General features: G+C 42.7%; 1 protein-coding gene across 4 annotated transcripts in view; it reads left to right on the top strand.

Annotated features, from left to right (window-relative positions):
• Nucleotides 1–27,485, top strand: part of rap1gapa (RAP1 GTPase activating protein a) — a 57,566-nt gene that overhangs the window by 26,537 nt on the left and 3,544 nt on the right. Inside the window, exons 3-22 of one of the 4 annotated variants that reach the window (XM_069659563.1) lie at nt 2,544–2,637; nt 10,262–10,297; nt 11,299–11,346; nt 11,763–11,801; nt 11,894–12,085; nt 15,018–15,121; nt 15,665–15,743; nt 15,834–15,887; nt 16,156–16,239; nt 18,444–18,544; nt 19,668–19,797; nt 21,205–21,360; nt 21,444–21,515; nt 21,601–21,687; nt 21,793–21,933; nt 23,198–23,329; nt 25,227–25,304; nt 26,178–26,287; nt 26,997–27,119; nt 27,312–27,429. In XM_069659563.1, coding sequence (XP_069515664.1) covers nt 2,544–2,637; nt 10,262–10,297; nt 11,299–11,346; nt 11,763–11,801; nt 11,894–12,085; nt 15,018–15,121; nt 15,665–15,743; nt 15,834–15,887; nt 16,156–16,239; nt 18,444–18,544; nt 19,668–19,797; nt 21,205–21,360; nt 21,444–21,515; nt 21,601–21,687; nt 21,793–21,933; nt 23,198–23,329; nt 25,227–25,304; nt 26,178–26,287; nt 26,997–27,119; nt 27,312–27,429 — 1,978 coding nt within the window. Of the gene's footprint in view, nt 1–2,543; nt 2,638–10,261; nt 10,298–11,298; nt 11,347–11,762; nt 11,802–11,893; nt 12,086–15,017; nt 15,122–15,664; nt 15,744–15,833; nt 15,888–16,155; nt 16,240–18,443; nt 18,545–19,667; nt 19,798–21,204; nt 21,361–21,443; nt 21,516–21,600; nt 21,688–21,792; nt 21,934–23,197; nt 23,330–25,226; nt 25,305–26,177; nt 26,288–26,996; nt 27,120–27,293; nt 27,430–27,485 lie in introns of all 4 variants that reach the window. The other 3 variants (XM_069659562.1, XM_069659565.1, XM_069659564.1) reach the window with 3 other exon arrangements.

Raw genomic sequence — 27,485 nt, 5'->3', positions numbered from 1 at the left:
TAATGTCACTTTTACTCCCTTATGGATTATATATATGGTATATATATGGTTGATATGATGTACTGTAATGTGTGTGTTTTGCGTACAGTATTACTCTAGTAAACACATTTTCTACAGCATTACTGTATGAACAACTCACCACATATTTAGACCATGTAATATACTGGAGTTCAGTGTACTCATAGTGTGTTTTGCATGCAGGTGTACTGTAGAAAGCACTTTTTCTTTGTGCAGTTTTACCATATGAACAGCACACTGCAAGTTTAGACAATAGTATGCACTGTAGTTGAGAGCACCTGTAGTGTATTTTGCATGCTATAACACTGTAACAAACACACATGTAACGGTGTTACTCTATGAACAACACACTACAAATTTAGACCATATAATGCACTGTAGTGTAGTGTACTTGTAGAGCCTTTTGCATGCAGTAATACAGTCATTGCAGTATTAATGTATTGCACAACACATTACAAATTTACAGGTAAATACCTCTGACAAGTTTCACCTGTAATTCTGTTCTAATATAATTCAACATGTCTCTAAACCAGCTGTTTCAGTTCAGCATGTGTCTGTGTGAGTCCTGCATCCATCTATTGAGCATCTCTTCTAATTAAGAGTTCAGGGCAGCTGATGCCCGATCGTATCCCGGCCTCCCACGGGAGATCTGCTGCCGGGGCTCCTCGCCTCATTCATGTTTATTTAGCCTGCTGTAAAAAAAAAAAAACAAGCTTCAACTGTTCCCATTTCCTTCTGGAGCTTCTGTGATTGAAGATTCACAAGCTGGTTGTGTAATAGCAGGCAGCGCTGTATGCTAATGATTCACACAGTTTTTTCTCTTCACCTATATTTGAGTCAGTCAGTGAATGTGGAAGCCGACTCTGTCTGACTGTGAGCAGCTGTTCGTCTTATCACACACAGCTCCAAACATTCACTATCATTACTCTGTCAGCACTGAGAGATCTATTTGAAGCATGATTAGTTTTTGAGTTCAATCAATTTGTCTCATGCTTTAAGTCATATTTCCTGCATGTGAATCTTGTGCATACAGAGATTCATAATTCACCCGTCTGTTGTTTTGCACTTTGCGTTATCACCGCTTCATGTTCATCTCACATCCACTTTCACACTGATCGATCTCCCTGTGCGTTTGAAATTTATTGAATTATTCAAACAAATTGAAAGCCCGCCGTGCAGACCGGCCTGTAGTTAGTGTCAATAGGGCGGCGTGGGGGGGGGATCGATCAGTCCTCCTGTGGGGGGCAATTGAGCCGTCCTGGCAGAGATATTGAGGTTAGAGCAAAGCATGCGTGACAGTAGTAATGCTCAGTTTGCCGTTAGCTTTGTGCTAGTCTCCTGGGTTTGAGGAGAGGAGGGAGGCTCTGTTTGAATAAATGTGAAACTACAGTGTGGGTGTGTGTGTCCCCAGATCCCCGAAGTGTTTGTGAATAGAGTCCTATAGAGGAAGAAGAATTTGATTAGATGTCCTTTGGGGATGATGTTCAGAGTAAAGACATTTATATATACTTATGACAAGTGTGAGGTATATTGTGTACGTTCCTAGACAGTAAGGAGAGTAAAATTTTAAATCTTATTGAATTAATTTAGAGGTTTTAGGCACCAGATTTAACACCTTTATCACCTGGATAGTGCAGATTAGTTGAAATAGATGCTTCCCTGTGAGAAAACAATGAATGGATATTGTACTTTAAGGTTTAATCTCGAAGATCTCAGTTTTGTTGTCTTTGGCAGCACCTATAATGGTGATAAACGGTAATTGCGGGAGCACACTTCCCAGATATCCAGACAGTGTTGCTCCAGTTGTAACTCTTGCTTTTCCTCACTGACGGTCCCTTTCCTTTTTAGACTGTTTGCTTCATCTGAGCGTCAAATTTGATTCTTTTTCTTTGTATTTTCACTTATTTTTGAAGTTGTATCTGTAGTCATCCATCTTTTCTTTGTTTGTTCAGCCATAGTAGATTACTGTTTACTCGCAACACTTGCAGAGAGCGGAAAAGCAGCCGCTTAGCTCCGCCTACCCTCTCTGGCAGACCAACCACTGCTGGCTGATGGAAAACGCGTCACTGACTGGGCGCCGCTTGTGATTTTTTCCGTGAAAGTCGCACCAGACACCCAGTCTGTAATACTGCAAATGCAAAGTCTCATTGTGTTACCTCATTCGGCAACAGTTAGTGACTTAACAGACATTCATTTAAATGAAAATCTTACTTTAGAGATTATTACTTTAATGTGATAAATACAGTTTTTATTAGGCTGAAAGGCACCTTTTATCCTCTGCTTTTTACAGCATTAGAAATAAGAGGTCTTGTTTTGGGTTTATGGAACCTGTGCTGGATTTTATCTGCATCTATTCACAGACAGAGTCATAAATAGAGTCTCTCGCTCTCTAGGCTTGAGGTTATTGCAGAGCCTCAGAGACCAGCAACATTTCCCGGGGCGTTACTTTATGTCGTCCTCCTTCTGGATCTCAAACAAAGTGACCTTTTCTAACTGAATCTTCTCCGGCATCTGTCCGCTTGTAGGAAACAAGATGGGAGTGACCCCCGGATCTCTGCCGCATTAGAGCCCCAGCTGTTCCAGCCCACACTCCCATACAGCAGCTCTCCATTCCACAAGGTAGGAGGAGATTTGGGGGGGTGGGGTTGCACTTTGACCTCTGACCTTATCTGATGGACCTCTGTGTGACCTTTCTGTGTGACCTTTGTTAGGTGTCTCTGCTCATCATGTCTGTACACCTGCCTCTCTTCAGTGTTCTATTTAATCTCACACATACAGCAGACTCAGAGTTTCTCCTTCCTCTTTTACTGTCATTTTTTTCCCTGTCGTCCTTTGTGTGACTTATGTAATTAGAGTGCACGGGGCTCTGTGTCTGGGATGATTATATTTGCCTCATTCAATTAATAGAAAGCTATTTTTAGCAGGAAATAGTCAGCGTGATGCCGACGATTTCTCAATCCAAGCCTTACAACTGGGATTCAATCAGAGCAAACAAAACAGCCTGTCTGAGCAATTAGTTATTTTTAAATAGAAAGACAAACTTCTACCCACCATCTTTCAGGAAACCAGTGAGGAACGTGGTTAATGTTTAAACATCCTTTGTGCGGGGCTCAAATGGTTTTCCGCTTCTTTTTTTGCAGTCCGAAGCATCCACTTTAGTTTTATTTCACTTATTTCACTTAAAAATAAAAATAAAAATATGTAATATATAAAAAAGTTTTTTTTTGCAGTTTTTTTAGAATGCTAAACTAAAAGGTGCAAATTTCTGCTTCTGTCAAAGTTTCTTTTTTAACTTTGGATACATTTCTGTCAGAAACAATTCACTGCAACAAGGTCTCATTCGGTTCAATTCACAATGTTCAGTGATTCTCCAATCAGATTAGCTTCATCTATTCTTCTTCCTCTGGAGGAAATCGTGTGAATAAAGACTACATTTCTGCAATTATACAAGCAAAATATATAAAAATGCAGTAAGTGAAAGGATTAGGGCCTGTGTCCATTAACAGCGGGGTTTTTTTGCTTGGTTTCGCCCATTCTACATTCCTACAATACCCAGCGTGCATTGCGCCCCTCCCTCTGAAAGGAATGGCCCAGTGAGAGACGCTGGAGTGAAATACTGCTGTTTCGCTCAGAGCGGTACGGGATCCGAAATACAGTACGACGAGAATATACCGGTGGATCGTCTAAAAAACCTTTCAGTCTGCAGTCTACATTTCAAACCTGACGTTTTTGAGCGAGACATGACATCGGAGGCGGGGGTCCTAGATTGAGAAAGCGTAGTTTAACGAGCTCCCTGGCCTCCGCCAGATGACGCATTTAACGTAGTCTGGCGGAGGTTTTCCAGGGCCCATTGGAGAGGCGGATAGCGTCCTCCAAACTGCGTTTTTTTCCTACCATAATGGCATTAGCTCCTCATAAAAGCGTGATAGGACTGAGGTTGAAAATTGGCGAACTGGCCCTTTAATAAAGAAAACATAAAAACAATTGAAAGAAATGGTGTCCTGGCTTTAGCAGCAGCTCTACACCTGGAAACTGTACCTTGAAAAAACGAAAAGATTAGCTTCTCCTCCCCCATTGTGGTTGATAAAGTTGAAGTCCCGCCCCTTCATGATTTTGATTGGTCGGTGAGGGAGAACCTATATAGAAAATTGGAGCTGCCAGTGCAAAAAAACGCCATTACCCGTCACAGGCCCCAAAGAAGGCGATCAATATATCTATTTAGACTGTCACAGCACCTATCACTTCTATCCTGCTGTCAGAATCTTCATGCCCACATTTGGAAGCGCTTATCTCAAAAACAAACGAGCGACAGACGTAAAAAACTGCCAGAGAGATTTCAAGAACTTAGAAACTGAGCACAGCTGAGCTCGGTGGTGATTTGAAGTGGATACAATCTCACACGTCGGATTGGTTTCATAAGGTCTCTCACACTTTGTGAGGAGGCTTACACAGAGAGCAGAGGGAAGTGGGAAGAGAAAGGGATTATGGGAGAATTATGGGAGAATTCAGAGATTGGGTTGTTTAAGCGTCACGTCCGATCCCTGCAGCACAAACCATCTGCAGGTGCATCAGCCTCACTTGTTGCAATAAATCGAACATGAGGAGAGGATTTGTGAAACTTGTGTTTGTCTTGGACGTGCAAGTCGATGAAGGTTTTCCAAACTTGGCTATTTTGGGGAGAAGCAGCAGAAGAACTGCATTACATCAGAGTCTGTAAGATGACAGAAGAAAACACTTTCTCTCCTGCGCTCTTAAAGGTGTCAGCAGCAGTTAAAGTGCAGTTATATTAAATATTTGATCTCTGTGACCCCATTTTATTCAACTGCCTTTGATCCTGAACCCTGCAAAAAAAAAAAAGGACACATCTGACGACACGGAGAGCGGGATATGTGGTGTAGAGTATGATAAGGGCTTAGTGGGGCAACACTCAGAGGAGTGTATCGCTTTAATCAGAGCCCTGCGAAAACCAGGTCAATCTGCAATTAACCCCGGCAGGTCTTATGGTCACTGCCTAATTCCAACCACAGCGCTGCACTGTCATATTCACAGCGTGGCAGATTGCTAACATATTTTATAATTTGATATACAGTCTGTCTAAAAAGCTTGATAGATATAAAGCATCTATCTCAAGACAGACATTTCTGAGGCACTTGTGACCCTGTGGAACAGTGTGTGTATCTGGAAGCTGGCTCAACATATGCTGCCTCAATTTTATGTCGCCTCAACAGTTTTTGGAGTCCCCAAATGCATCCTAATTTTGCACTGTTATCATACAAACTGTTCTATGGCCTTATTCTTATTGTGAGATCCTAAACAACCCGAAAGTATCTAGAATAGGGGTGCACGATATTGCCTGCACGTTATTGGTATCTGCAGATAATGGCTTGAAAATGACATGTCGGCATCGGCAGATGTTGCGCCATTTTTCTGCCGATATTTTCCGCCGATAAAACACTGCTTTAATTCTGCCTAAATGCTCGATGATTCCCTAAAAAAGCTTGACTTAATGCTGAACAATATACAAATAAAGACTAAAAAATCACAGAATCTCGAGCCAATGAACAGATTTTAAACAACTTTCACAACTCTAACAGTTAGCTCACATTCTCGTCATTTTACCGGACTTAACAACATCAAACACGGAGAAAATACAGTCGAGGCCAGAGCCGACGCTAAAATAGTGCAACATAAACATCAGTGCAAAACTAACTTACATATTCATGGACGCACACACGATAAAAAGAGTCCGTCGGCGATCACTGATGTCTCCGTAGTAGGTGCAGTAAACAAGTCCGGGCATGTCTCCCTCACTGCCGTGTTTCAGGGGGATGCTGCATTCAGGTGCACTCAGAAACGTGAATGATCAGACACGGGACCTTTTGTACGACGCCTCTTCCGTCAAGCGTGAAGAAGGGTGCAAGATGTCTGCGGTATGGCAGTTTTTGGCCACTACAATAAGAGTAGGCATGATATCAATTCCACTAAAGGGGAGAATTGATGTTCTCTGCAATTAGGTGGAAAAAAACATGTGCCTAATATATCGGTATCACAATCCGCAAAAGAAATATCGGCATATCGGATATCGGCGAAAAATATAATATATGTATCCCTAATCTGGAACCAAAAGTAAAACAAAGAGCCGAAAAAATGTGCATTAATGAAAAAGATAGAAGTATAATCCCCTTGCTTGTGAAACATTATTTTTTTATTTACTGTACATTTCAAGTGGGCTGCACGGTGGTTAGCGCTGTCGCCTCACAGCCAGAAGGTTCCTAGTTCGAATCCTGGTTCGGACAAAGTGGGCCTTTCTTTGTGGAGTTTGCATGTTCTCCCTGTTCATGAGTGGGTTCCCTCCGGCTTCCTCCTACAGTCCAAAGACATGCACGTTAGGTTCATTGGTGACTCTAAATTGCCCGTAGTGAATGTGAGCGTGAAAGGTTGTCTGTCTCTATGTGTCAGCTCTGTGATTGACTGGCGATCAGTCCAGGGTGTAACCCCGCCTCTCACCCAATGACAGCTGGGATAGGCTCCAGCCCCCCTGCAACTCTGAACAGGATAAGCGGTATAGATAATGGATAGATGGATGTACATTTCATTTTCACAAACTAATTGTAAAACATGTCTCTCAAAAAAAAGCCATTTCAGAGATACTACCATCATGTGACCATATAAAACACTTGGCTGAATGTCTTATACTCTGATTCCTACACTGCTCATATAAGCTGGAACCAAAGAGCAGAACTAAGAACCGGCGAACCAAAAGCCCGTCACATCCTCCTGATTTTCTTTGAGCTGGTCAGAGTTATAATGAGCTCGGCATGAGAGCGTTCCACCTGAGAAGTGTGGAGGAGGGAAGAGGTCTCAGGCATTTAATTTGCCTCTTGTCATAATGACGATCCTATTAGCTGTCATAATGGAAGGTCTCAGCTCTAACACCTGCAGTGCATGCGAGCCTGACTCCCTGTGGATCCCCACACCTCCTCCTCCTCCTCCTCCTCCTCTCTGGTCACGTCTGCAGAAGATTTTCTGTAACAATAAGATGTCTGTTTTTCTTTGTCTTAAAAGGCTGCTACTTGTTTCCACTGCAGTTTGTGTTTATTTAGATTCCTCTTATGACTTTTGTCCATCTTCTTTCATCCTTATCGCCTCATTTTTGATAATAAATTGCATTTTTTGTCTGGATTTTCTGGAGTCTGTTGTCATGGGATGGCCCATAAACTAGTTCCCCTGTGAACAGGAGATAGCTGGAGGACCTGTCTATGAGAGTTTCAAAGTTGGACTCCACCTCCTGCTACCTGTCAGCTGTAAGTCAAGATAGGGCTGTGATAAAAGACACAGGTGGATGATACGTGCTTTGGATCTTTTCCTGTGATGCTTCAAAGAGAGAGTGACAAAGAAGGATCAGCAGAGGACAGACGCCTCTATCTGCAGTCAGAGGATTATTACTCTAAACTTCAGCTACTTTTGCATGCGACCTGAGACTCCCTGATAGTTCTGTTTGAGCACACATTGGGGCAGCCTGTGGGTCTTGTCTTTAACTGTGTCTGATCCAGGATTTTGTCAGTCATGGTTGCAGTTAGCCGGGATGCAGCTTTAGCTCGGGTGTCACAGTGGGACTCTGTCAACTGTCGAGCGAGTTTAATCCAAACCTGTTGAAGTCTAAACATCTTTTGAAGCTGCAGGACGCTGGTTTGAAGAACGTTAAAAATGGCTAGTAATCATGACAACCACTTTAATGCTCCAACGGTGACAAAGGCTCGCTGGAGGAAACCCAACCATGTAAGTAGCTCTGCTTCAGACACATGCAGGATGGCAGTTTGGCAGCATTTTCAGCAGAAGCTTGGACATCTCTAAATTGAGATTAAAATATGCCTCAGCGTATCATAAACACGTTACGTTACGATATTTGCTCAGACGTGTGCATGCTTTTTTAGGCTGTATCTGCTTTTGTAGTTTAAATGTTAAGTTAATTCGTAGTTCAACAGCACAGCTCCTCTGTGCTAATCTCTGGTTAATGTAGCTGCAGCCGCTGTTATTTACTTTCAGGGTTTGTGGCAGACTACTGTTTGCACATGGCGGAGGACTTTACTCAAACTCGCACTGAAAGCTAAGATTGCTCTGTACACAAACTGTTTGACTGTGTCGGACTCCACAGGCTCAGCCCTGCAGCCCCCACTTCACCACTTTCATGGCCTGTTGGAATTAAGCAATTTCTGTGGTAGTTAGTCTCATCAATCTCCACTTCAAAGTTTGCATATGAAATTTGAAAGGACAACACCCGAGCAGCTGTGTTTGGGATCTAAAGAGAGAGGCAGGTGTTTATAACGTGGAAAAACCGGTCGGCCACTATGACTGTGCGATAGAGTGGGAGAGGCAGGAGATCACATGCTGCAATCAGGTCAAATGTTAATGAAGATAAATATAAGTCCTCAGAGCTTTGGCGCTGATGCGTGTCATGGGAACAGAACGTTTGTTCTTTGAGACACCTGTACAGAACCGAGGAGTGAGAGGGGAGCAGCCCCGTGTCATTCTGCAACATTTGTCCTATTTTTTAAAGTAATAACCGTAATGTTTATTCTGATTCAGTTTCATCTAAGTACAATGTCATTCATTTTGCACCTTTAATGTCTGTTTTTCTGATTAACATGAATTTGAATAGAGGACAGGTTTTTGAAAAAACATAACCTGCTGTAAAACCTTCATATGCCACAGTATATATCTGTGATGAGGTTTCAGTGTCCTTTTTCTGCATTATTACTGATTTAAAATCAAATGTTGGCTCCTGTTTTTGGAGTATTCTAAGTTTCTGGGGCCTAATTGAACCCAAACATAAGAAATGCCACTTTGTACTATAACACGCCATGCATTATTTGTGTGCTATGACTTTTTTTGCAAACATTAGAAATATTCCTTTATATATACAATAATTTTTCTTAATATTTTCTTAAAAGTTTGGTGTCATAACAATGCACTGATGTTGTTACTATAGCCATTTATTTATGTACTTGATAGGGAAAAAGCAAGTAAATAAAACAACAGGATGTTATCATGCTGGAGTTAGCAAGAAGGCTAATTTACATAATTGCTAATTGTTACGCCCCATCCTATGCCCTGTTGGGCTAACAAACTATCCCCCATCTGACCCAAAAGAACCACGTGAAACACCGTGAAACACTTAAATACATGGCATTCATCAAAGGACAATCAAATCAACTGCAGACCAACAAACACAACAACACAAAATCCCTGCTGAGAGGCAGAACCTCACAGTCCTCACTCCAGAACCTTCCGTCTTCAGATGTCATGACGGGGTTTTTTAAAGGGGCCATGTCTTTATAATGGATGTTCTCATATTTCTCATGGGTTTCACATTTTTGGGTGTTTACTGAAAACTGCTTAATTCCGTGTTTTTCCAGAATGACATGTTTAAAAAGGTCGCCTCTGAAATGGGCCGTTCAGAACAGCTACCAATCGTCACTCACCGTCGCTCACCTCAGGCTACCTTCTTGCACGAGCTTGTAGTCAAGTCGTTGTCAAGATTTTAACTTACCATTCAGATACCTCTTGGTGATTCTGGCTCGTACATATAAGGCCGAATAACCGATCCTAGAGCAGCCGTGTTTTCTACAACTTTGGAGCATACGTGGGGGAGGGGCTATGCGTCCACTTCAAAGACTGTCAGCCAATCATGGCTAAGGTCTCACCTTTGAATGGCAAAACGGCTTGTTCGTTTCAGGAGGAAGGAGAGGCTCCAAAAAATAATTGAATTAAAATATGTATACAATTTATACAACACGAAACAAATTATATAATATATGAGTAAACAAAAATACATTGTCTAACATTCAAGCTAATCACATCAGAGTGCAAGCCTCGTTTATAGCCTCTACCTTTCTCCTTATTACATTCATAAAAGGTCAGAAGAAAGCTTTAAAGGATAAAAACAATAGGTCCGTCCCTGTTCAGAGATCACATCGTGCTTTAGAGAGGACAGCAGATGTCCGAGGGCTCTGTCTGCTGAATAGTAATTAAAGTGTTCCTGAGGGCACAGAGCGAGGATACAGACATGAGCCTGTGCTGTAAGCAGACACAGAAAAGCAGAGGAAAGAGCTGAACACAGGGGTCAAACAACTGGTTTTCTGTTACCGCTTTAAAATTTTAATTGTAAAGATCAGAGTCACAAATTAACCTGATAGCACCGAACAACTGAACTCAAACACTCATGTCACTCTCCTCTCTGCAGACTCCAGGTTTGTTTGAAATGATTGAAAGGATGCAGGTAAGATGACGCATTGATCTTTGTACTTTTGTCTGGGGCCTTTTCAGCTTCACTCACAAAGCCACTAACCAGCAGCCAGGGCGACTTTTCCTAACTCTGCGGCGCTCTGCCCGGCTTGGACCCTTCTGTCTGCTGGACTCAGAGGAGTTTATCGGAGCAGTTTTTGTGTGTCTCAGAGTCTTTATTAACATTCTGGTTGCTCACAGCGCTGTTAGCTTATTAACTTACCACAAAAACGCTCTCCTGATTTCCATAAGCATTAAAAGGAAACAAATAACTGACTGAGGGTTTTATGATGGAGCTTTTTAAGACTTAAATTAATTACATAATATAAAATAGCTTTTAGAGGCCGTGGCGTCTTTCATGTCTGGCAGTGCACGCCGGCATAACTGAATATTTTAATAAGATATATCCCTCTGTAGCAGGGGTGTGTTTTTCCTCTATAATTTATCGATATGATGTATCGTCCTCCTGGACGCCAGGCGCCGTCACCTCGCCCTGATTTAGTATCACTGCATCTCTTTCTCTGCATCCTCTCCCACTCTCTCTCTTTCGCACGCAAACACCTCGGTTCCTACGGGTGCTTCAGTTTCTCTTAGCTCAGCATCTTTTTTAATCCTTTGGGTCTCATTAACACACTTCCTCTGAGTGCTAACAGACTTTCCAGTCACTCCCAAACGCTCGCTCTTTAGCACCCTTTAATTGTATCAGCTCTCTCTGTGTGTTATGTATCTCTTTCTGGGTGTTTCCATCTGTCCCTCTCTGACTTTGCTTGGTTGCCCGCTGCAAACCTCTGGGGAAAACAGTGTTATGTAATGACATTGATCATTTTCTTCCCCCTTTTGTTTTATCGTTCTCAGTAAGAGTGTTGCAATGTTTTATATAGATTGTTTTGAACATCTAACCAGCAGCAAGTTTTTGAATCACAGGATTTAATCCAACCCTGTGACCTTTCTCTCTCTCTCTCTCTGCTTCCCTTATCTCGCCCTCTCCTCTTGTAGGGCAACAGGATGGATGAGCAGAGATGCACCTTTCCTCCCCCACTCAAGGTACGAATGTACATGTCGAGATATTTTCACATGCCATTGTCTCACGCCTGCACCAGCATATCTTCCTCTCTCAGAGAGGCTGATTACTTCGGCTCACAGCAGCACGGTGTTTTTCATAATGCAGCGCGATGCTCTCAAGTCATTTCTGTACCCACAGAGGTGGGTTGGATTCAGAATCATGTATCCTGGGATGCTCTGCAGAGACTCTAACAGGATGTGATGTAATGCAGTATTTTAAAGCATCAATCTGCTCAATAACTCCAATACTTTGATTGAGCAGTGCATTGATTCCTTCTTGTGATTGCGTAACAGTTATGCAATAAGACTGAAACAGTGTCCTCTGGGATTATAGGGTTGGACAGCGTGGCTATTTTTATTCTTTGATGAGCAAACAAAGCTTTCTTCTCTATTTTCAGACTGAGGAGGACTACATCCCATACCCAAGTGTCCACGAGGTAGGATCACGTTTTGCTGCAGCAGCACTTCTCACCAGTGCTTTCACATTTACACCATTTCTCAACACTTGTTTTTCTGCATTCTGTTGCAGGTGTTAGGCAGGAAAAGCCCCTTCCCTCTCATCCTCCTGCCGCAGTTTGGGGGCTTCTGGATCGAAGGCACGAACCACGAGCTGAGTGACACGGTGGACGCAGAGCAGCTGCAGCCTCTGTCCCCGAACACACGCACCAAGCTGGAATGTAACACGACAGCGACCATCTACCGCAAAGACTTCCTGGGCAAGGTTAGACAACACACACACAGAAATCACTTTAGCCTTAAAGCTCCTGTGAGGAACTTTAGTTTGTGTTGATGTTGGCGCCCCCTGTGGACAAAGCCGTACCTCTTATCTCTCTGCTGATTTTGTCCTATACATGCTTAAGTGGTGGTGGTGGTGCTTTCTTTAACAGTCATATGTATCAGTCTCTTTAAATATTTGCTCTGGAAATGTAAACAAAGGCAGCGTGCAGTTAATCGCTTTGTCTGACACCTACCCCCCCCCCCGGCAGCAGTTTCAGGCATTAAAAATGACTACATAGAAAGCATCAATCTTGTTGCTGATGGTCTGGTTTGCTTTTGTAGCTCATTTAGAGTCATCAGAATTAATTTATGTCTGTTTCATAACGAGCGAAAAACTCCTCACAGGAGCTTTAATGTAGCAACATAATTATCTATGAAACACACTCAGACACATAATCAATCTGATTTTATTTATACAGCAACAAAGCTCAAATAAATAAGATAAGATAAGTTTTATTGATCCCCCACAGGTGAAATTTATTCGTTACAGCAGCTCACAGAACAAATTAAAGTACTCAAGTAATAAAAAAAGACAAAAAGTAGTTGGCAATAAAAATATTAAAAAAAGAGAGGAGTACACTTTACTCTTTTAATAATGTTCAAAGAGACCCAACTAAATGTTTGTTTTTTATACTTAATACATTTCCTCCATCTTATTCCATGAATTCATGACTTCACTAACCCATCCGTTCTCTAACTTCGGACTGCCGCGGCCCAATTTTAAATCTAAAAATATTTCAGTGCCCAGACACACCTTAAATCACAAAACTGATCAACACTTGAGTTTAAAATGAATTTAATCAAATAAACATTTGCCACAAGTTCTGCATGAGAGCTGACCTAAGGCAATGCAGTGCAACAACTAATCCATCCATGCACATCCTATACACCTGGACATTTTTTCATTTATTATAATGTTTTTTGGGGGCTTTTTTGCCTTTATTGAGAGAGAGAGGACCGTGGATGCTGTTGGAAACCGGGGACGAGAGAGTGTCGATTGATGATAGTCGATCCCGGGCTGCAGCATTGAGGACTGTAGCCTCTGTACGGGACGGGCGTTTTAACAGCTGAGCTAAACTGGTGCCCCTTCCTGGCAATGTTTAAGCATCAAAATAGATTCATATAGTACATTGTGATAGTGAAAATAAAAAGTTTGTTTTTACTTATTGCAAATGACCCCTCAAGGCCCACCTGAAGTACCTTTAAGGTGTACCTTAAGAGGTCTGCAGACCACACTTTGGGAAACACTGCCCTTACCTTATTCTCTAATTTAACCTCGATGTCATTCGCACATATAAATATATATATATATATATGTGTATGGGCAGGTAGGATAGGATAGGTGGGCACAGGGATGGTGAATGGTTTTATACCAGGACACGCCAGAGAAAGCATTGTAAATAAATATAAAGGAAAACTGATTTTTGCCTGGACCTTGGTTGACAAGGGCAAATCGCCTTTATACAAAGCTTACACAACAAATGTAATACATGTAATACATATTCAGCTACATCACAGTTATTTTAAGCAATGCTGAATGATGTTAAGCTTCTAGACATGTTTAATAAAATAGCACGTCTGCATTTCACATGTTGTCCTCTCTAGAAATTGGATAAGATTGTATTGTAAGTTTGATGTAAGGCTACGACATTAACTCGGGGCCAGTGTGTGCGCCCACTGCCTGCGCAAAGTTCTCAACAATATACAAATAAAGACTAAAAAGTCACAGAAACTTGAGCCAATGAACAGAAGTTAAACCACTTTCACAACTCTTAACTAGCTAACAGTTAGCTCACATTCTCGTCATTTTACCGGACTCCACAACATCAAACACGCTGAAGAATCACTTGTGGCCAAAGCCGACACTAACAGAGTGTAACATAAACATCAGTGCAAAACTAACTTACATATTCATGGACGCACACACGATAAAAAGAGTCCGTCGGCGATCACTGATGTCTCCGTAGTAGGTGCAGTAAACAAGTCCGGGCATGTCTCCCTCACTGCCGGGTTTCGGGGGGATGCTGCATTCAGGTGCGCTCAGAAATGTGAGTGACCTTTTGTACGACGCCTCTTCCATCACGTTTGAAGAAGAGTGCAAGATGTCTGCGGTGTGGCAGTTTTTGGCCACTACAATAAGAGTAGGCATGATATCAATTCCAGTACAGGGAGACTTGATGTTCTCTGCAATTAGGGGGAAAAAAACATGCGCCTAATATATCGGTGTCGAAATCGGCAAAAGGGTTGGAAAATATCGGCATATTGGATATCTACAAAAAATCCAATATCGTGCATCCCTAGTGTCTTCCCATCTTTATCTTAATGTGTTTTTAAGAGGAGTTTGATCACAGTCGTTCCCTTGTTCAGTTTTTATTGTCCCAATCGTGCAATTAAACCCAATGACAGGAAAATCAAATAATGATGTTTATTGAGCAATAAAGTGACCTCTACATGTTTTTAAAAGGTGTGTTCACTGTGAGATTACTGCAGTCAAACTCGTGAAGGCCCTCGTCATTTCAGCTTCCTTCCTCCTCCAATGAGCCTCGTTACTCACTCCGAATATTTCACAATCAATCTCACTTCATGCTCATTACTGTAATGAAATGAATAAGCGGCGAGTGAATCCCGGGGTCGAGGAAACCACTTATAGCGGGCGGCCTCTCTGCTTGGCACCTCATACGCTGCTGCTAATGAAGACGCATTAGCCTCTGCCACCTGTTCTTACAGGCGCATAATATGAACAAATTTGATCTGAACGGAAAGAGAAGAAGAAGACGAAAAGGTTATCGGATCGGATGGGTGATGTCGTGTCCTACGTGTGTGTGTGTGTGGTCATGACACAGACTAATGGCTGTATCCTCGCTCTGTGCCCTCAGGAACACTTTAATTACTATTCAGTGGACAGTGCACTCGGACATCTGGTGTTCTCTCTGAAGTACGATGTGATTGGTGACCAGGAACATCTCCGTCTCATGCTCAGGTATTGAATCGGCAAATCCTTTGAGAAGGGTTCAGGATAGCCCTCTCTTTATGAATGTTTTTGGTGTTTTAATAATGTTCTTAACATCCCTTAGTGAGGTCAATGCATACTAAGTTTACATGCTGCAGTATCAGAGAGTCTACACATCAGCATCAGAAGCAGTGAAAGTGTAGGCTTAAGCAAATCGCACCACTTACATCATAAACAGGAAGTAAATGTTCCCCAAATGCCCCGCACTGACCGGATAGACACATCCGCCCAGCACGGGTGTTATCCTAAGAGTCATAAAGCCAGAGAGAGTGTCAACAGCGCTGTCGTCTCCACAGCGGAGTAACAGATGGAGTATTTAGGCCAGCGAGTGGGAGGGGATGGACGGAGGGATGGACGGATGGAGGGAGGGAGGGAGGTTAGAGAAAGCAAAGAGAGGCGAGGGTGTTGAGGTTTGATCACGGTCCAAACCGGATCATCTCCGTCCACTTTGAGAGATGTTGCCTCACATTATGTGGCTGTAAAACCTCACTTATTGTTTTATGACTTCATCAGGAACAAGCTGAAGACCCACCATGATGTGATCCCCATCTCCTGCCTCACAGAGTTTCCCAACGTGGTCCAAATGGCCAAGGTGAGAGGAGTTGTCTTTATCGTGCAGAACATCTGTTAGGAGAGAGATAAACCACGGCGTAACATGTTTTCCCTCTTGTTTGAATCCAAGCTCGTCTGTGAAGAGGTCAACGTGGACCGCTTCTTTCCTGTGCTTTATCCAAAAGTAAGACCTGCTTTGGTTTGTATATTTGCAGCTGTATAAACCCACACATCCAAGCGTTTAAAGGATAGGGTTGCATTTTTTCCAGCCTGTTTTAAAACAAAAGATTGACTGTCTCTGACACTAAAAACAGTATAACTTTTAACACTTGATTTGACAAACTCAGACTACTGAGGCCTCAAATTTGCTTCGGACAAACTAACAAAGAAACAAAGATAAGAACTTACGCTTGCAACAAGCAAAATCTAACTATTGTTTATTTTTCTTGCAGGCTTCAAGACTGATCGTCACTTTCGACGAACATGTGATAAGCAACAATTTCAAGTTTGGAGTCATCTATCAAAAGTTTGGACAGGTAAGCTGTTAAGCCCGCATTTTACAAAATGAGTACTTAAATGATTGATGAGTTCATCAGGAACAATTCATGAGAAATAAGTGGGCAGATGCTGTTTGTTAAATATTAATGAACTAATGATCACCCATTAGTGGTTGAAGAAGAAGAACCAGATCTTCTACTTTTAAAGTATAAAGACCACAGGAGAAAAGTTAGTGATTGAAGTAGAGTTTGAAATGTTAAATGAAGTGTACTTGTATATCTCTTTTCTAGACTGTCGACCATTTAACGCGCTTTTACACTACATGTCACATTCACACACACATTCATACACTGGTGCCGAGGCTGCTACGTAAAGTGCCCAACTGTCATCAACCACCGGGAGCAGTGTGGGGTTCAGTGTCTTGCCCCAAAAGCAGCAGAGCTGGCAGCGCAGACCAGCACCATGTGCGTGTATCTGAAGCACGTTTTGCTTCTGCATCGCTGGAAAGCTTTGTAAAAACACACACCGGGGCGGCTTTAGCCCGGCGTTGTTTGGTCCAATGTAAAATGGCAAAGGCTGCATGACGGCAGAGCTAAGGGGGAACCGCGGTATAAAAAGGGCTACAGACTTTCACGCTCACACCTTCGGGCAATTTAGAGTCACCAATGATCTAAAGAGCACGTCTTTGGACTGTGGGAGGAAGCCGGAGAGAACCCACATGTGCACAGGGAGAAGATGCAAACTCCACCCAGAAAGGCCCTCTACGTTCAAACTGGGATTCAAACCATGAACCTTCTCGCCGAGGCAACAGCGCTAACCACTGCAACAGCGTGCAGCCCCTTACAGTTTGTTAAATAATTTTGCTTTGCGTTTAGCGTTGGATTTGCCTAGGGGCGACTGTGGCTCAGGGGTAAAATCGGTCGAGAAGGTTGAGGGTTTGATTCCTGAATGATGTCGAAGTGTCCTTGGACGAGACACTGAACTCCAAATTGCTCCTGAAGGCTTTCGGAGTATGAATGTGCAGAGATCCTGATTTGAGGCTGGCATAGCAGCCTTTGCCGTAAAGGATGAGTGACATGTAGTGTAAAAGCACTACGTGGTAGAAAAGCGCTATATAAATGCAGTCTGTTTACATCTACCGAATGATTCCGCTGCAGGATATATTGATTTGTTTCTACGTCTTAGCAATCAACTTGGTGAGTACACAGTGTTATTCAGACTGATAGAAATGATGAAGCTATAGAAATAACCCCTCAAAGGAAGGATGCTGTTATCGTTGTCGGTCAGACGTGTCTCGGTAGAAGCGCATGCATCCTTTACATTCATCGTATTCAGCCCTTGAACAATGAGATTGCTCTATACTTCACAATTCCTGATTTCCTCGAGGAAGCTCATTATGCTCGGTCCTCCTCAGTCTTAATTAGAGCTTTCAGTCCGGCCCAACACTCCCTCTCATTTTCCGAGGCAATCACAGCCCTCTTGTTTACAATGTGAAGGGCAGAGGAGCTGTTGAATGCTTTGCTGAGGGCTCTTCTCCTTCTGAACGGAGACCTCGGCGTAAAGAGATCTGCACTGTTGATCCTTTACAGCCTGCAGTTGTTTAAAGACATTGTTAAATGCATTGTAAATGATCTGCCATCCCAAGAAGGAAGAGGAGGCCTTCTGTTCTCCCTTCAGGGCTTTCTCTATTCAGGAGGGATGCTAAGTGCAAAGCATGATGGTTAAGTGGGCATATTGTAGAAAACAAAATAGAAAGAGTTAATAAGCGACAGAAGCAGGCATTGTTTCTGTGTTTGTGTCGAGGTAAGCTTTTGTGTTCGCATCAGCGCTCCGCTCTCTGACAATAGATAATCAACAGTCTATCGCAGCTCATTATTACATAAGCTTTCCTCCTCACCCCCCCGGCTCTAAACCTCCTGTTATACCTTCTGTTGTAATTGATCTGAGCCACCTCGAATGCAAATGTGTTTGAACAAGAGCGAAAAACACACACAGGACACTCTTTAGTTTCCTGCATCCTCCCAAATGATCTGCTGCAGTAAAAACACACCTGACATACAAATATTATCCAGCTCATCTTACCTCTCGTGATTTTCTTCTTATTCCTCCTTCCTGTGTATTTGTGATCCAGACATAAGTGCCGTTATTACTGAACACTTTGTGGAGTACAGTACAGTCTATCATGCAAATAATCCTCCGTGCTTTTTGATGCTTAGGAGTTGTTTTTTTTCACTGCTTACAGACTTCAGAAGAAGAGCTGTTTGGCAACAGTGAAGAGAGTCCTGCCTTTGTAGAGTTCCTGGAGTTTCTAGGAGAGAAAATCGAGCTGCACAACTTTAAAGGGTGAGGATCTATATGAGCTTTAAAGGCACTAAATATAGCCTACTATTAGGGGTGGGTGATATGGCCTTAAAATGATATCACGATAGCAGCATTTATTCATGCAAACAAAATAAAGTGCTTTGACAATTTCCCTTCTTTTCCAATGAAGTACTGTCGGGGGGTCTGGGGGAAGATTTTGGCCCTAAAAGCCCAAATTTAGTTGCTTCAGGCACATTTTCAAAGGTTCAAAGTTTTAGCCCACTCTGTGCCCACCCGGTCAGTGTTCACGTTTGGATCTACATGAACAACATAGCAACACTGCTGTAACCTGCTACTACAAGCCGTGATATGCTCAGCCTCTCTTCTTCTTTATTAATAACAGTTTTTGATCTGCCACTCCATCAGCCGTCCCTGTATGTCGTTAATCTTTAAATCAGTAAATCGTGGAGCTGCCTGCTTTATTATTCTATATATGGCTACAAATTTCAATTAGATGGTAATCTGAAGAGAAATCTTGAAGCGAAATGTAGGCTTTATTCAAAGTCATTCGTTGATTTGTTAATTCATTAAACCCATTAACGTCTGCGTGGCGTATTAGGAAAACTCTTTCATGCTTACTGAGCTAACACCGGCGTTTTCCGGTGTTTTCTGAAGCAGCACGTCATGACGATGGCCACTCTCTTTGCATTAAAATACAATTGTTCTTCTTGTCTTCAATTATTTAGCTAATATCTATCAATCGCTGAAGTCTGCTCTCTACCAAATGCGCTCTCTCATGCACTCCGAGCATGCAGGGGCGGGGTTTACACGGACGGACAGGCATCTCTCATGCTCATATTTATTTAAAGCAGAGGCGAATGCTTCTAAAATGAACAGGAAAAAGCAATACACAACTTGTTAGCATTATTTTCTTGCAAATTTACATCTTTGATATCGCGATATGACACTTTCTTATCACGTTAAAAAAATGATACCGGTATAATCTGAACGATATGATATAGCACAGCACTACCTACTACATATTTAATAAAATGTCGCCAGCTGTAAATTACATCATATCAGACCAGCAACAGGAACGATGGCCATGCTTTTGCAGTAATGGTTGCAGAATATCTCGTTAGACATGCTTCTGTGTGTTTTTCAGTTTCCGCGGAGGGTTAGATGTGACTCACGGGCAGACGGGGACTGAATCCGTCTACTGCAACTACCGCAACAAAGAGGTCATGTTCCATGTGTCCACAAAGCTGCCTTACACAGAAGGGGACACACAGCAGGTACTGTAATGCAACACCATATTAACACACCTTTTATAATGCAAGCCGTCAGACAGGTTCCATCTGGTTATCATAACACCATATTTTGCATGTACCAGCCTCTGCAAACATTTGCCAAACAGAAAAAAAAAAATCTCAAGCAGTAATTAAGAATCTCTTTGAATGCATGCTCATGTGTCTGCACATGTGGCAGCAGTGCTGAAGCTGATATACAGCTTTGCTCACACAGCCGTGTCCTCCTCCGCCGCTCGCTCGCATATTCACACAAACACTGATTAATTAGCACAAGCCTGCACACCATTTGCTATCGTGGCTTGTACAAACACAGATGAGGCCGTGTCTATATGTTCAGTCTCTGCATTGTTGTGGGTGCGCAGGCTGTCTTTAGGGGAAACAGCACCCCCTGCTGGAGGTTCAAAAACACACATAATTTCTTTGGTGTGGAAAGATGATTGAGGAGTTAGCCCCTGTTTTTATCATTTATGCAGTCTACATTGTGTAAAACTGTTGCTTGATTATACAATAAAACATCTATTGTTAATTAATCTTATTTATTTTATGCTCTTCCTGTATACTTACTGTGTTTTCCTACGCTTCCCTCAAGCTGTTTCAAGGCAAGTCTATTTATAGAGCACCATTCATACGTAATGCACTCAAAGTGCTTTACACAGTTCAAAACAGAGCATTAAAAACATGAAAAGAAATGTGACACAAAGCAAAACAAAACGTTAAAAATAAATATATTAAAATATAAATTCCGGTCCGGTCAGAATACTTTTCTAACACCTAAGTATTAGAAACACCTTTGTACGTTTTCCAAACTCTGAAAAATGTAAGAGCTCCAAACCCTTAGAGTATACCTTCTTCTTCTTCTTCTTCTTCTTCTTCTTCTTCTAAGTTCTTAGCTTTTTCTCTTGGGTCCCAGACCCTGGAGTCCCAGACTCCTACTGTTATCAGGTTCAAAACTCTGAAAAGGTATCCCCAGAACTACCTTTTCTCCTGTAAGGCTTCCAAACCCTTTGAGTTGTTAAAATCAGACAGTCTTAAAAGCAAAAAGTAGTTTGTCATCTAGTTTTGGTTTCACTCAACTTATCAGCTGATTCAGTTGGTAATATGGCTGATTTGCTTTGTGTCGTCAAACACTAAAAAGTATTCTTTGAACAAGTCGGGGTTTTATCAGCAATTAGTCAGAAATGCAAGAAAAAGGGCTCTTTTCTTATTTAAATCCGTCTGAATGAGATAAACCCTCAACATCATTAATCAACAAGCCTGCAGATAACAAATAACAGTCAAGGCATCAGCTCTCTTTTATCCCCTGATAATTGTCCTCAGAAAACCTTTTTTAAATTAACTTAACCTTCATCTAACGTGTTTGTCACGCGCTGCTCTGTGCCTGCTGTGTTGCAGCTGCAGAGAAAGAGGCACATAGGAAACGACATCGTCGCCATCGTATTCCAAGAAGAAAACACTCCGTTTGTGCCGGACATGATCGCCTCGAACTTCCTCCACGCCTACGTTGTGGTCCAAGTGCTCAACCCCGGCTCGGACAATGTTCTCTACAGGGTGACTTGTTATCCTCTTTATGTTCCAACTTTTCTTCCTGTGATAAACAGTTGATTAAACATCATCCTCCTCTTCTTTCCTAGGTGTCAGTAACAGCACGGGATGATGTACCTTTCTTTGGCCCCGCCCTCCCAAACCCTGCTGTCTTTAAAAAAGTAAGAAAGAGCTGAACTCCTGCGTCCTCTGGCCGATGTTAGAGTTACCAACATGACGCCATGTCTCCTTCATCTCTCTTTCCAGGGCCCTGAATTCCATGAATTCCTTTTTACTAAACTCATCAATGCAGAGTACGCCTGCTACAAAGCTGAGAAATTTGCCAAATTAGAGGTGAGCTGTTGAAAAGCATTTAAAATAGTCCTTGTGCATCTCTGACAAAAGCCTTACAATGTATTCTTCTCTTCCCTTTGTGTCGTCTCTCTTTGTGTGCGTAAGGAACGAACACGGTCGGCCTTGTTAGAGACCCTTTATGAGGAGCTCCATGTGAACAGTCAGGCCATGATGGGAGTCGGAGGAGAGGATGACAAGCTGGAGAACGGGAGCGGAGGAGGAGGAGGCTTCTTTGAGTCCTTCAAGGTAACTGGAGAGGCCGCGGCAGAGGCCGGAGCTTCAGAGCGGCAGCTTCACTTCCTGCAGCTCTCTGCTTTAAAGAATAAAAGACAACATGTGCAATACAGGAGAAGCCAGAACATGTTTGTGTAATGATTTAAATTCTATATGTCAGTTATGCTAGCATAAAGCTACTACTGTTACAACGTATTATTTTGACATTTTGGGGAATATGCTTGTTCCATTTCCAGTCGAGAGTTAAGATGAACACCAGTCTCATCTTTGTCTGCTGAATATTAAGCAGTTAGTTAGCTTAGCTTAGACTTCAGCTCTTCTACGTATTGAACAAATGAGATATAATGTGCTAATGAGCTAGCTTGTGAAGTGCTAATAGCTTGATACGTCACTTTGGGACGGCCAGGCTAGCTCTTTAGCCTTGTTTCCAGTCTGTATGCTAAGCTAAGATGAACTGTACATATTTGAGTGATTTTCTTCTGTGCAAAAAAGCGCACAAGCTTATTCCACAAAATGTCAAACTACCTTAAATTGCCATGTAAGACTGTAGAGATCACTGTTAGTGCACAGGAACTGTATGAAACTTGTATCTGCAGAAGTTTAGTTTATTTCAGCCAGCTGTCATTTGTTTCCTCTGTGGATGTAGAAGTGGGTGTTTTCTCTCTGGCAGTCTGTCAGGATCGTTCATATGCAAGCTGTGGACTTTTAGGGCTTTTTCCAGCATCCACCAGTCTCTGTTAATCTGCTCTGTCCTGCTGGAACACAACACTTTATTCTTCCCGGCTTTTCTCCATCATGCTTCCTCGCTGTTTTTGCTGCTGTCCTCTCCGCTTGGTCACATTTTATATGATTCTGTCGTCTCTATGTGTCATAAAATCAAAGGGAATGGATAGTCTTCCTCCACAATCAGATGCCTTCTGCCTCTCCGCTCTGCTTCATACCTGCATTGAGGTGCTCTGGGCTTTAAGCTTCTCCTGGCTTTATTAAAACGCAGTGTGGTCAGACATCTGTGAGCCACTTGGCCCCTCTACTTCCCCTTTCCTCTTTTACCACCTAATGACTCATCCGAACCCCCCTCCGGGCTCTAAAGCTTAGCAGTGTTCTCTGTCGCTTCCTTGTCTGTCAGGATTAGCATCAGGCCGGCGCTCTTCGCCTGTAGTGGTCAGTGTTCAGGGACAAAACCCAGAGGCTCCTCTCGGGCCTGTGATGCTGAGGGGTCACGGGGGTCAGCGCCCATCTGAATGTATCTCCTCCTCCTCCTCGTCTCTCTCTGTAGCGAGTGATCCGCAGCAGGAGCCAGTCTATGGACGCCATGGGTCTAGCTTTCAAGAAGCCGCACACAGTCTCCACTAGCCTCAGCGGCAGCTTTAACCAAGAACCCGCAGAGAGCCCCAAATTCCCCGGGATAGTAAGTACAGACCCGCTCCTCCTGATCTCGAGGGAGGCGAGTCTCGCTCCCTCTGCCTCCCCCCCCAGCAGCTCTGCTAGAGCTTTGCCCCCCTCCTTCCTCACTTTGCCTGCTGCACTAACTTCTCACAGAGAAAGAACGCTCACTCGGTCAGGTGGAGTGTTTTTGTCCGGGTCTTTAAGTTGGCTCTCACATTGAAACACTTTGTCTGCCACCACAAACTGAAGTGACTGGACACTCCTAACAGACGTGAATGCTTCTGGGACACAAGGTGAACTTCTGCTCGGGGTTAAGCTGCTTCTAACACATACTGTTTTTTTTTACCTGTGTACTCATTATTTTTAAGTCCCCATGCACCTGCATTGTTTATAAGTGTCACTTGAATTTTAATGAATGTGGGTTGAGTTGTTTGTGTTTGTGTGCCTGCCACATAAATCGCTGATCACACAGTATCTCTGATCGTGTTTTTAAACGAATAACAAGAAACCTTGTGTCTGCAAATACTTTTGTGCATCTTTGAGTCGAAATAATTTGTTTTAAAAACACTACAAAAAGTGTCAAAACATTTATTTAACTGAAAGAAGAGTTTCTTATCCTTCAGTTAAAGAGGGGGTATTATGCTGTTTCACATTTTAAGACATCATTTTACAATGTTGGATGTCCAGACTAAACGTGGGTGAAGTTTCAAATCTGTCTGTAAAAGTATAGGTGCTTTTTCGACCACAGTAACTTTCCCCTGGAGCTAGGAACCTTTTGAGGAACTCTGCGTTTCGCTAGCAGGAACAAGGGTCTAAATGTAGTTCCAGGGTAATTGATTTACCCCCTGGAAAGTCCCTGCTCGGGGGGGTTCACAAACATGAATCTTGCATGATTCATGCAAGATCTTCCCGGGATCTTCCCGATCTTCCCGGGACTTTAGGCTGCTGTGGAAATGCAGACAACAATTAGATAGGAACCAGTTAGTTCCTTGAAGAGAAGTTCCTGGAACAAAAATACCTTGTACTTTTGGTCGAAAAGCACCTTATCCCCAGGCTTCTCAGCTCAGTCTGCAGGCTGCGAGCTGGCCAATCAGAAGAAAGTGGGCTTATAGGGGCGGGGTTTCTTAAAGGGACAGAGCTGAGTCATTTCAGGCAGAAGCTGTATGAGGGCCTGCACAGAGCACCATGAGGAGTTTTCACAGAGGGGGTATCACATAGTGAAATATAAAGCTTGAAATTAGCATAATACCCCCCTTTAATTAGCATAATACCCCCTTTAAGAGTAAAACAAACAAGGCGTAATTCACTTATTTGCAGATACAAAGTCTTCACTTACCAGTAATTACGCACATGTTGCTTGTGTGATATATTTGCCTTTAAACTGAATATTTTGGGGGATTTTTATGGAAAATATCTGATTTGAAAGGAAGTAAAAATAATGTTTTTTCTATGTTTGGTATCGAACAAAACTTTTACTCATGTATGTTTTGGAAACAGACACCCACATCAGTGCTGCATTCCTACATCACGTTAAAGATCACCTTCAGTAATCACTAATACTTATATTAACCAACATGTTACTCCAGCTTGCTTTTTGCCTGTCTTGATGTATAACGTATAACATGCTGCTTGTCCTCCTGCAGGCTCACATAACTGGCTCATCACTTCTTCTCTCCCATCCAGCTGCCTGTGTTGCACCCATGGAGCCAACATGTCCCTCTGTGTTCTCTCCAGCTAACCCGTGCTTTGATATTTGTTTGAGTAACATTACTTACTGCATGGACTCATATATATCTGTATATATCTCATGTTTTCTCTCCCTCCCCACCCCCCCTTTGCCCCTTCTCTTTCTGTCTTCTGTCCTCATCATATCTCTCTCTCCCTCTCTCTCTCTCTCTCTCTCTGTCTGTCCGGCTCAGTCATTGCTTGTCCCAGGCAAAAGTCCCAGTAAATATGGACGTCGAGGCAGTGCCATAGGGATAGGAACAGTAGAAGAGGTTCATGTCTAATTAACTACTTTCTAACTGCTCGCTTCTCCCCTTTGCTGCTTGTTTTGTCTGCATGGCTTTACTACATCACGGCTATTCTGTGTACATTTCAGCACTCTGCATTATGCAGTGTGTGTTACAGATAGGCTGTAAGAGCATTATCTCAATCTGTGATCAAACAAAAGCACATATATATTCTTCTCTGCATTCTTTTGATTAAATGATCCCCATCTTTCGGCTCCCTGCTCACTAATAATATAGATTTTCTTCTATTCTAACTGCCCTATCTGTTTAACTACAGTGTGTGTTCTTCTTATGACTATCCTGCATTCTAAACCCAAAACGCTTAATTCTCTATTTGTTTAAACGTGATGAATATTAATGATTTAACGACCCCCTTACAGGGAAATGATTCTAAAAAGAGTCCCCCTCTGCTCTTTGAAGCCGCGCTGAATAAAAAGGCTTTTTCAAGTTCTTATTTTGAGAGCTTTAAAAGGGAGATTGAACGAACAAAGCAGTCGCTGAGAAAGCACATTTAGTGGTAGGCCCTGGAGCCTTTAAACCCATCTTTCATCTCCCGCCTTAGCTTGCCCTGCTCTGGCTGACAGACTGGCACCGGGGCTTGACATTAAGCTGCTAAATGCATATATTAACTTTCATAGTAACAAGTGTGAGGGGGAAAATGTTGCGCCTCAGCCTGACAATTCAAGGCAACTTTTGTTTCTATTTAAACACAGTTCAAATTTAATTTAAATGCTTAAGTCAAAAAAGCCATCATCTCCCCGAGGTTAGAGATACAGAGATTGATATGCTTTCTTGTTATCACTCTTAAAAGCATTAGAAGTATTCTGACTCTGACTGTCTTTCTTCTCTCCCTGGCAGTCGCTGATTATCCCGGGGAAGAGCCCGACCAGGAAAAAGTCTGGTCCTTTCAGCTCCAGGAGAAGTAGCGCCATCGGTATTGAAAACATTCAAGAAGTCCAGGAGAAGATGTGAGCAAAGACTCCTAAACATTGATCCTGTATCTGTTTTCTGTTTGTATCTTAACTGCATGCAATCAGTGCATGCAGATTTATGGCTCTCGGATCCCATTGGCTATAGTGTGACGACAATATTAGTCTCTGGGGACAACGGAGTAAACGACTTCCAGTCAAGACTTCCTTTTCAGCGTGCTGCATTATTCACAGAAAAAGAAACTGTTTTTCTTGTGATTGACTTTAATTAAAGGGTCTTATCTTAGGTGAAATGTCAACATCATGCAGATTAGTAAAAAGTCAAAATGAAGCTTCGTCAGGTCTGTCCTCAAGAGGAGAAGAAAACTACTTTTAAAATGCTCGTTTGTTGAACGGAGGTCGGATCGATCATTTCTGATGCATTCGAGGAAGTTGGGAAATCTGAACGCTGAATGGCTTTCGTGACACGGCGTCAAGGGAATTTATCTCAAGTTGAATTTTAGATGCAGAACGAATTGTTAGCTGTTAGCATGCAGATCTATTTATAGAGATTCATAAGAAGCTAAATCAGCCGGATGTCATTACTGCGCATTACGCTCCGCCTGCTTTTGCTCTCCACGCGGACTGTTTTTCCTGCATACGCCGCAGCCTGCTGATACGTGATTGATCAATATTTTCCGGACTTGCACTTAGCATTTCTATGTAGAAATTGTAAATAGTAATATTTTGTAATATATTTCTCCTCTAGCAACAGAGAGAGCTCCCCAAACACCCAGAAGACCCCTGACAGCGGCCACGTCTCTCAAGACCCAAAATCTGACAACTCGTCCAATCAGAGCTCTCCTGAGGTGCTCACAACCACCAAGAACAGGTGTGTATGACAGACAGGTTACAGCCTTATTACACGCATGAATTCATTAAATAATTCATACCTGTGTTTTTGTAACCGCGGGGTGATTCCTGAGCTGTGGCAGCATGATGAATGATCTCTCACAAGATAAAGATGAACATAAAACCAGGTTTGGCTGGTTAACACAGTGTGTAGTTCTTGTCTCGGTGGCAGGGCTCCGTCCATCCCCGAGGGTCACGACCTTTCCCGCTCCTCCTCCAACGCCAGCAGCTTCGCCAGTGTGGTGGAGGAGAATGAGACGGAGGCCACAGAGGACTATGACACAGGCATGGTGAGCGCTGCGTTCAGTATGTGTGCCTCACTACGTTGTGTTTATAACTTATCAGT

This window comes from Semicossyphus pulcher, unplaced genomic scaffold (genome assembly GCF_022749685.1).
Source record: "Semicossyphus pulcher isolate SPU_LCO1_2020_fin unplaced genomic scaffold, fSemPul1.0.p SCAF_13, whole genome shotgun sequence".
NCBI lineage: Eukaryota > Metazoa > Chordata > Actinopteri > Labriformes > Labridae > Semicossyphus > Semicossyphus pulcher.
This window is presented reverse-complemented; position numbering and strand designations above follow the sequence as displayed.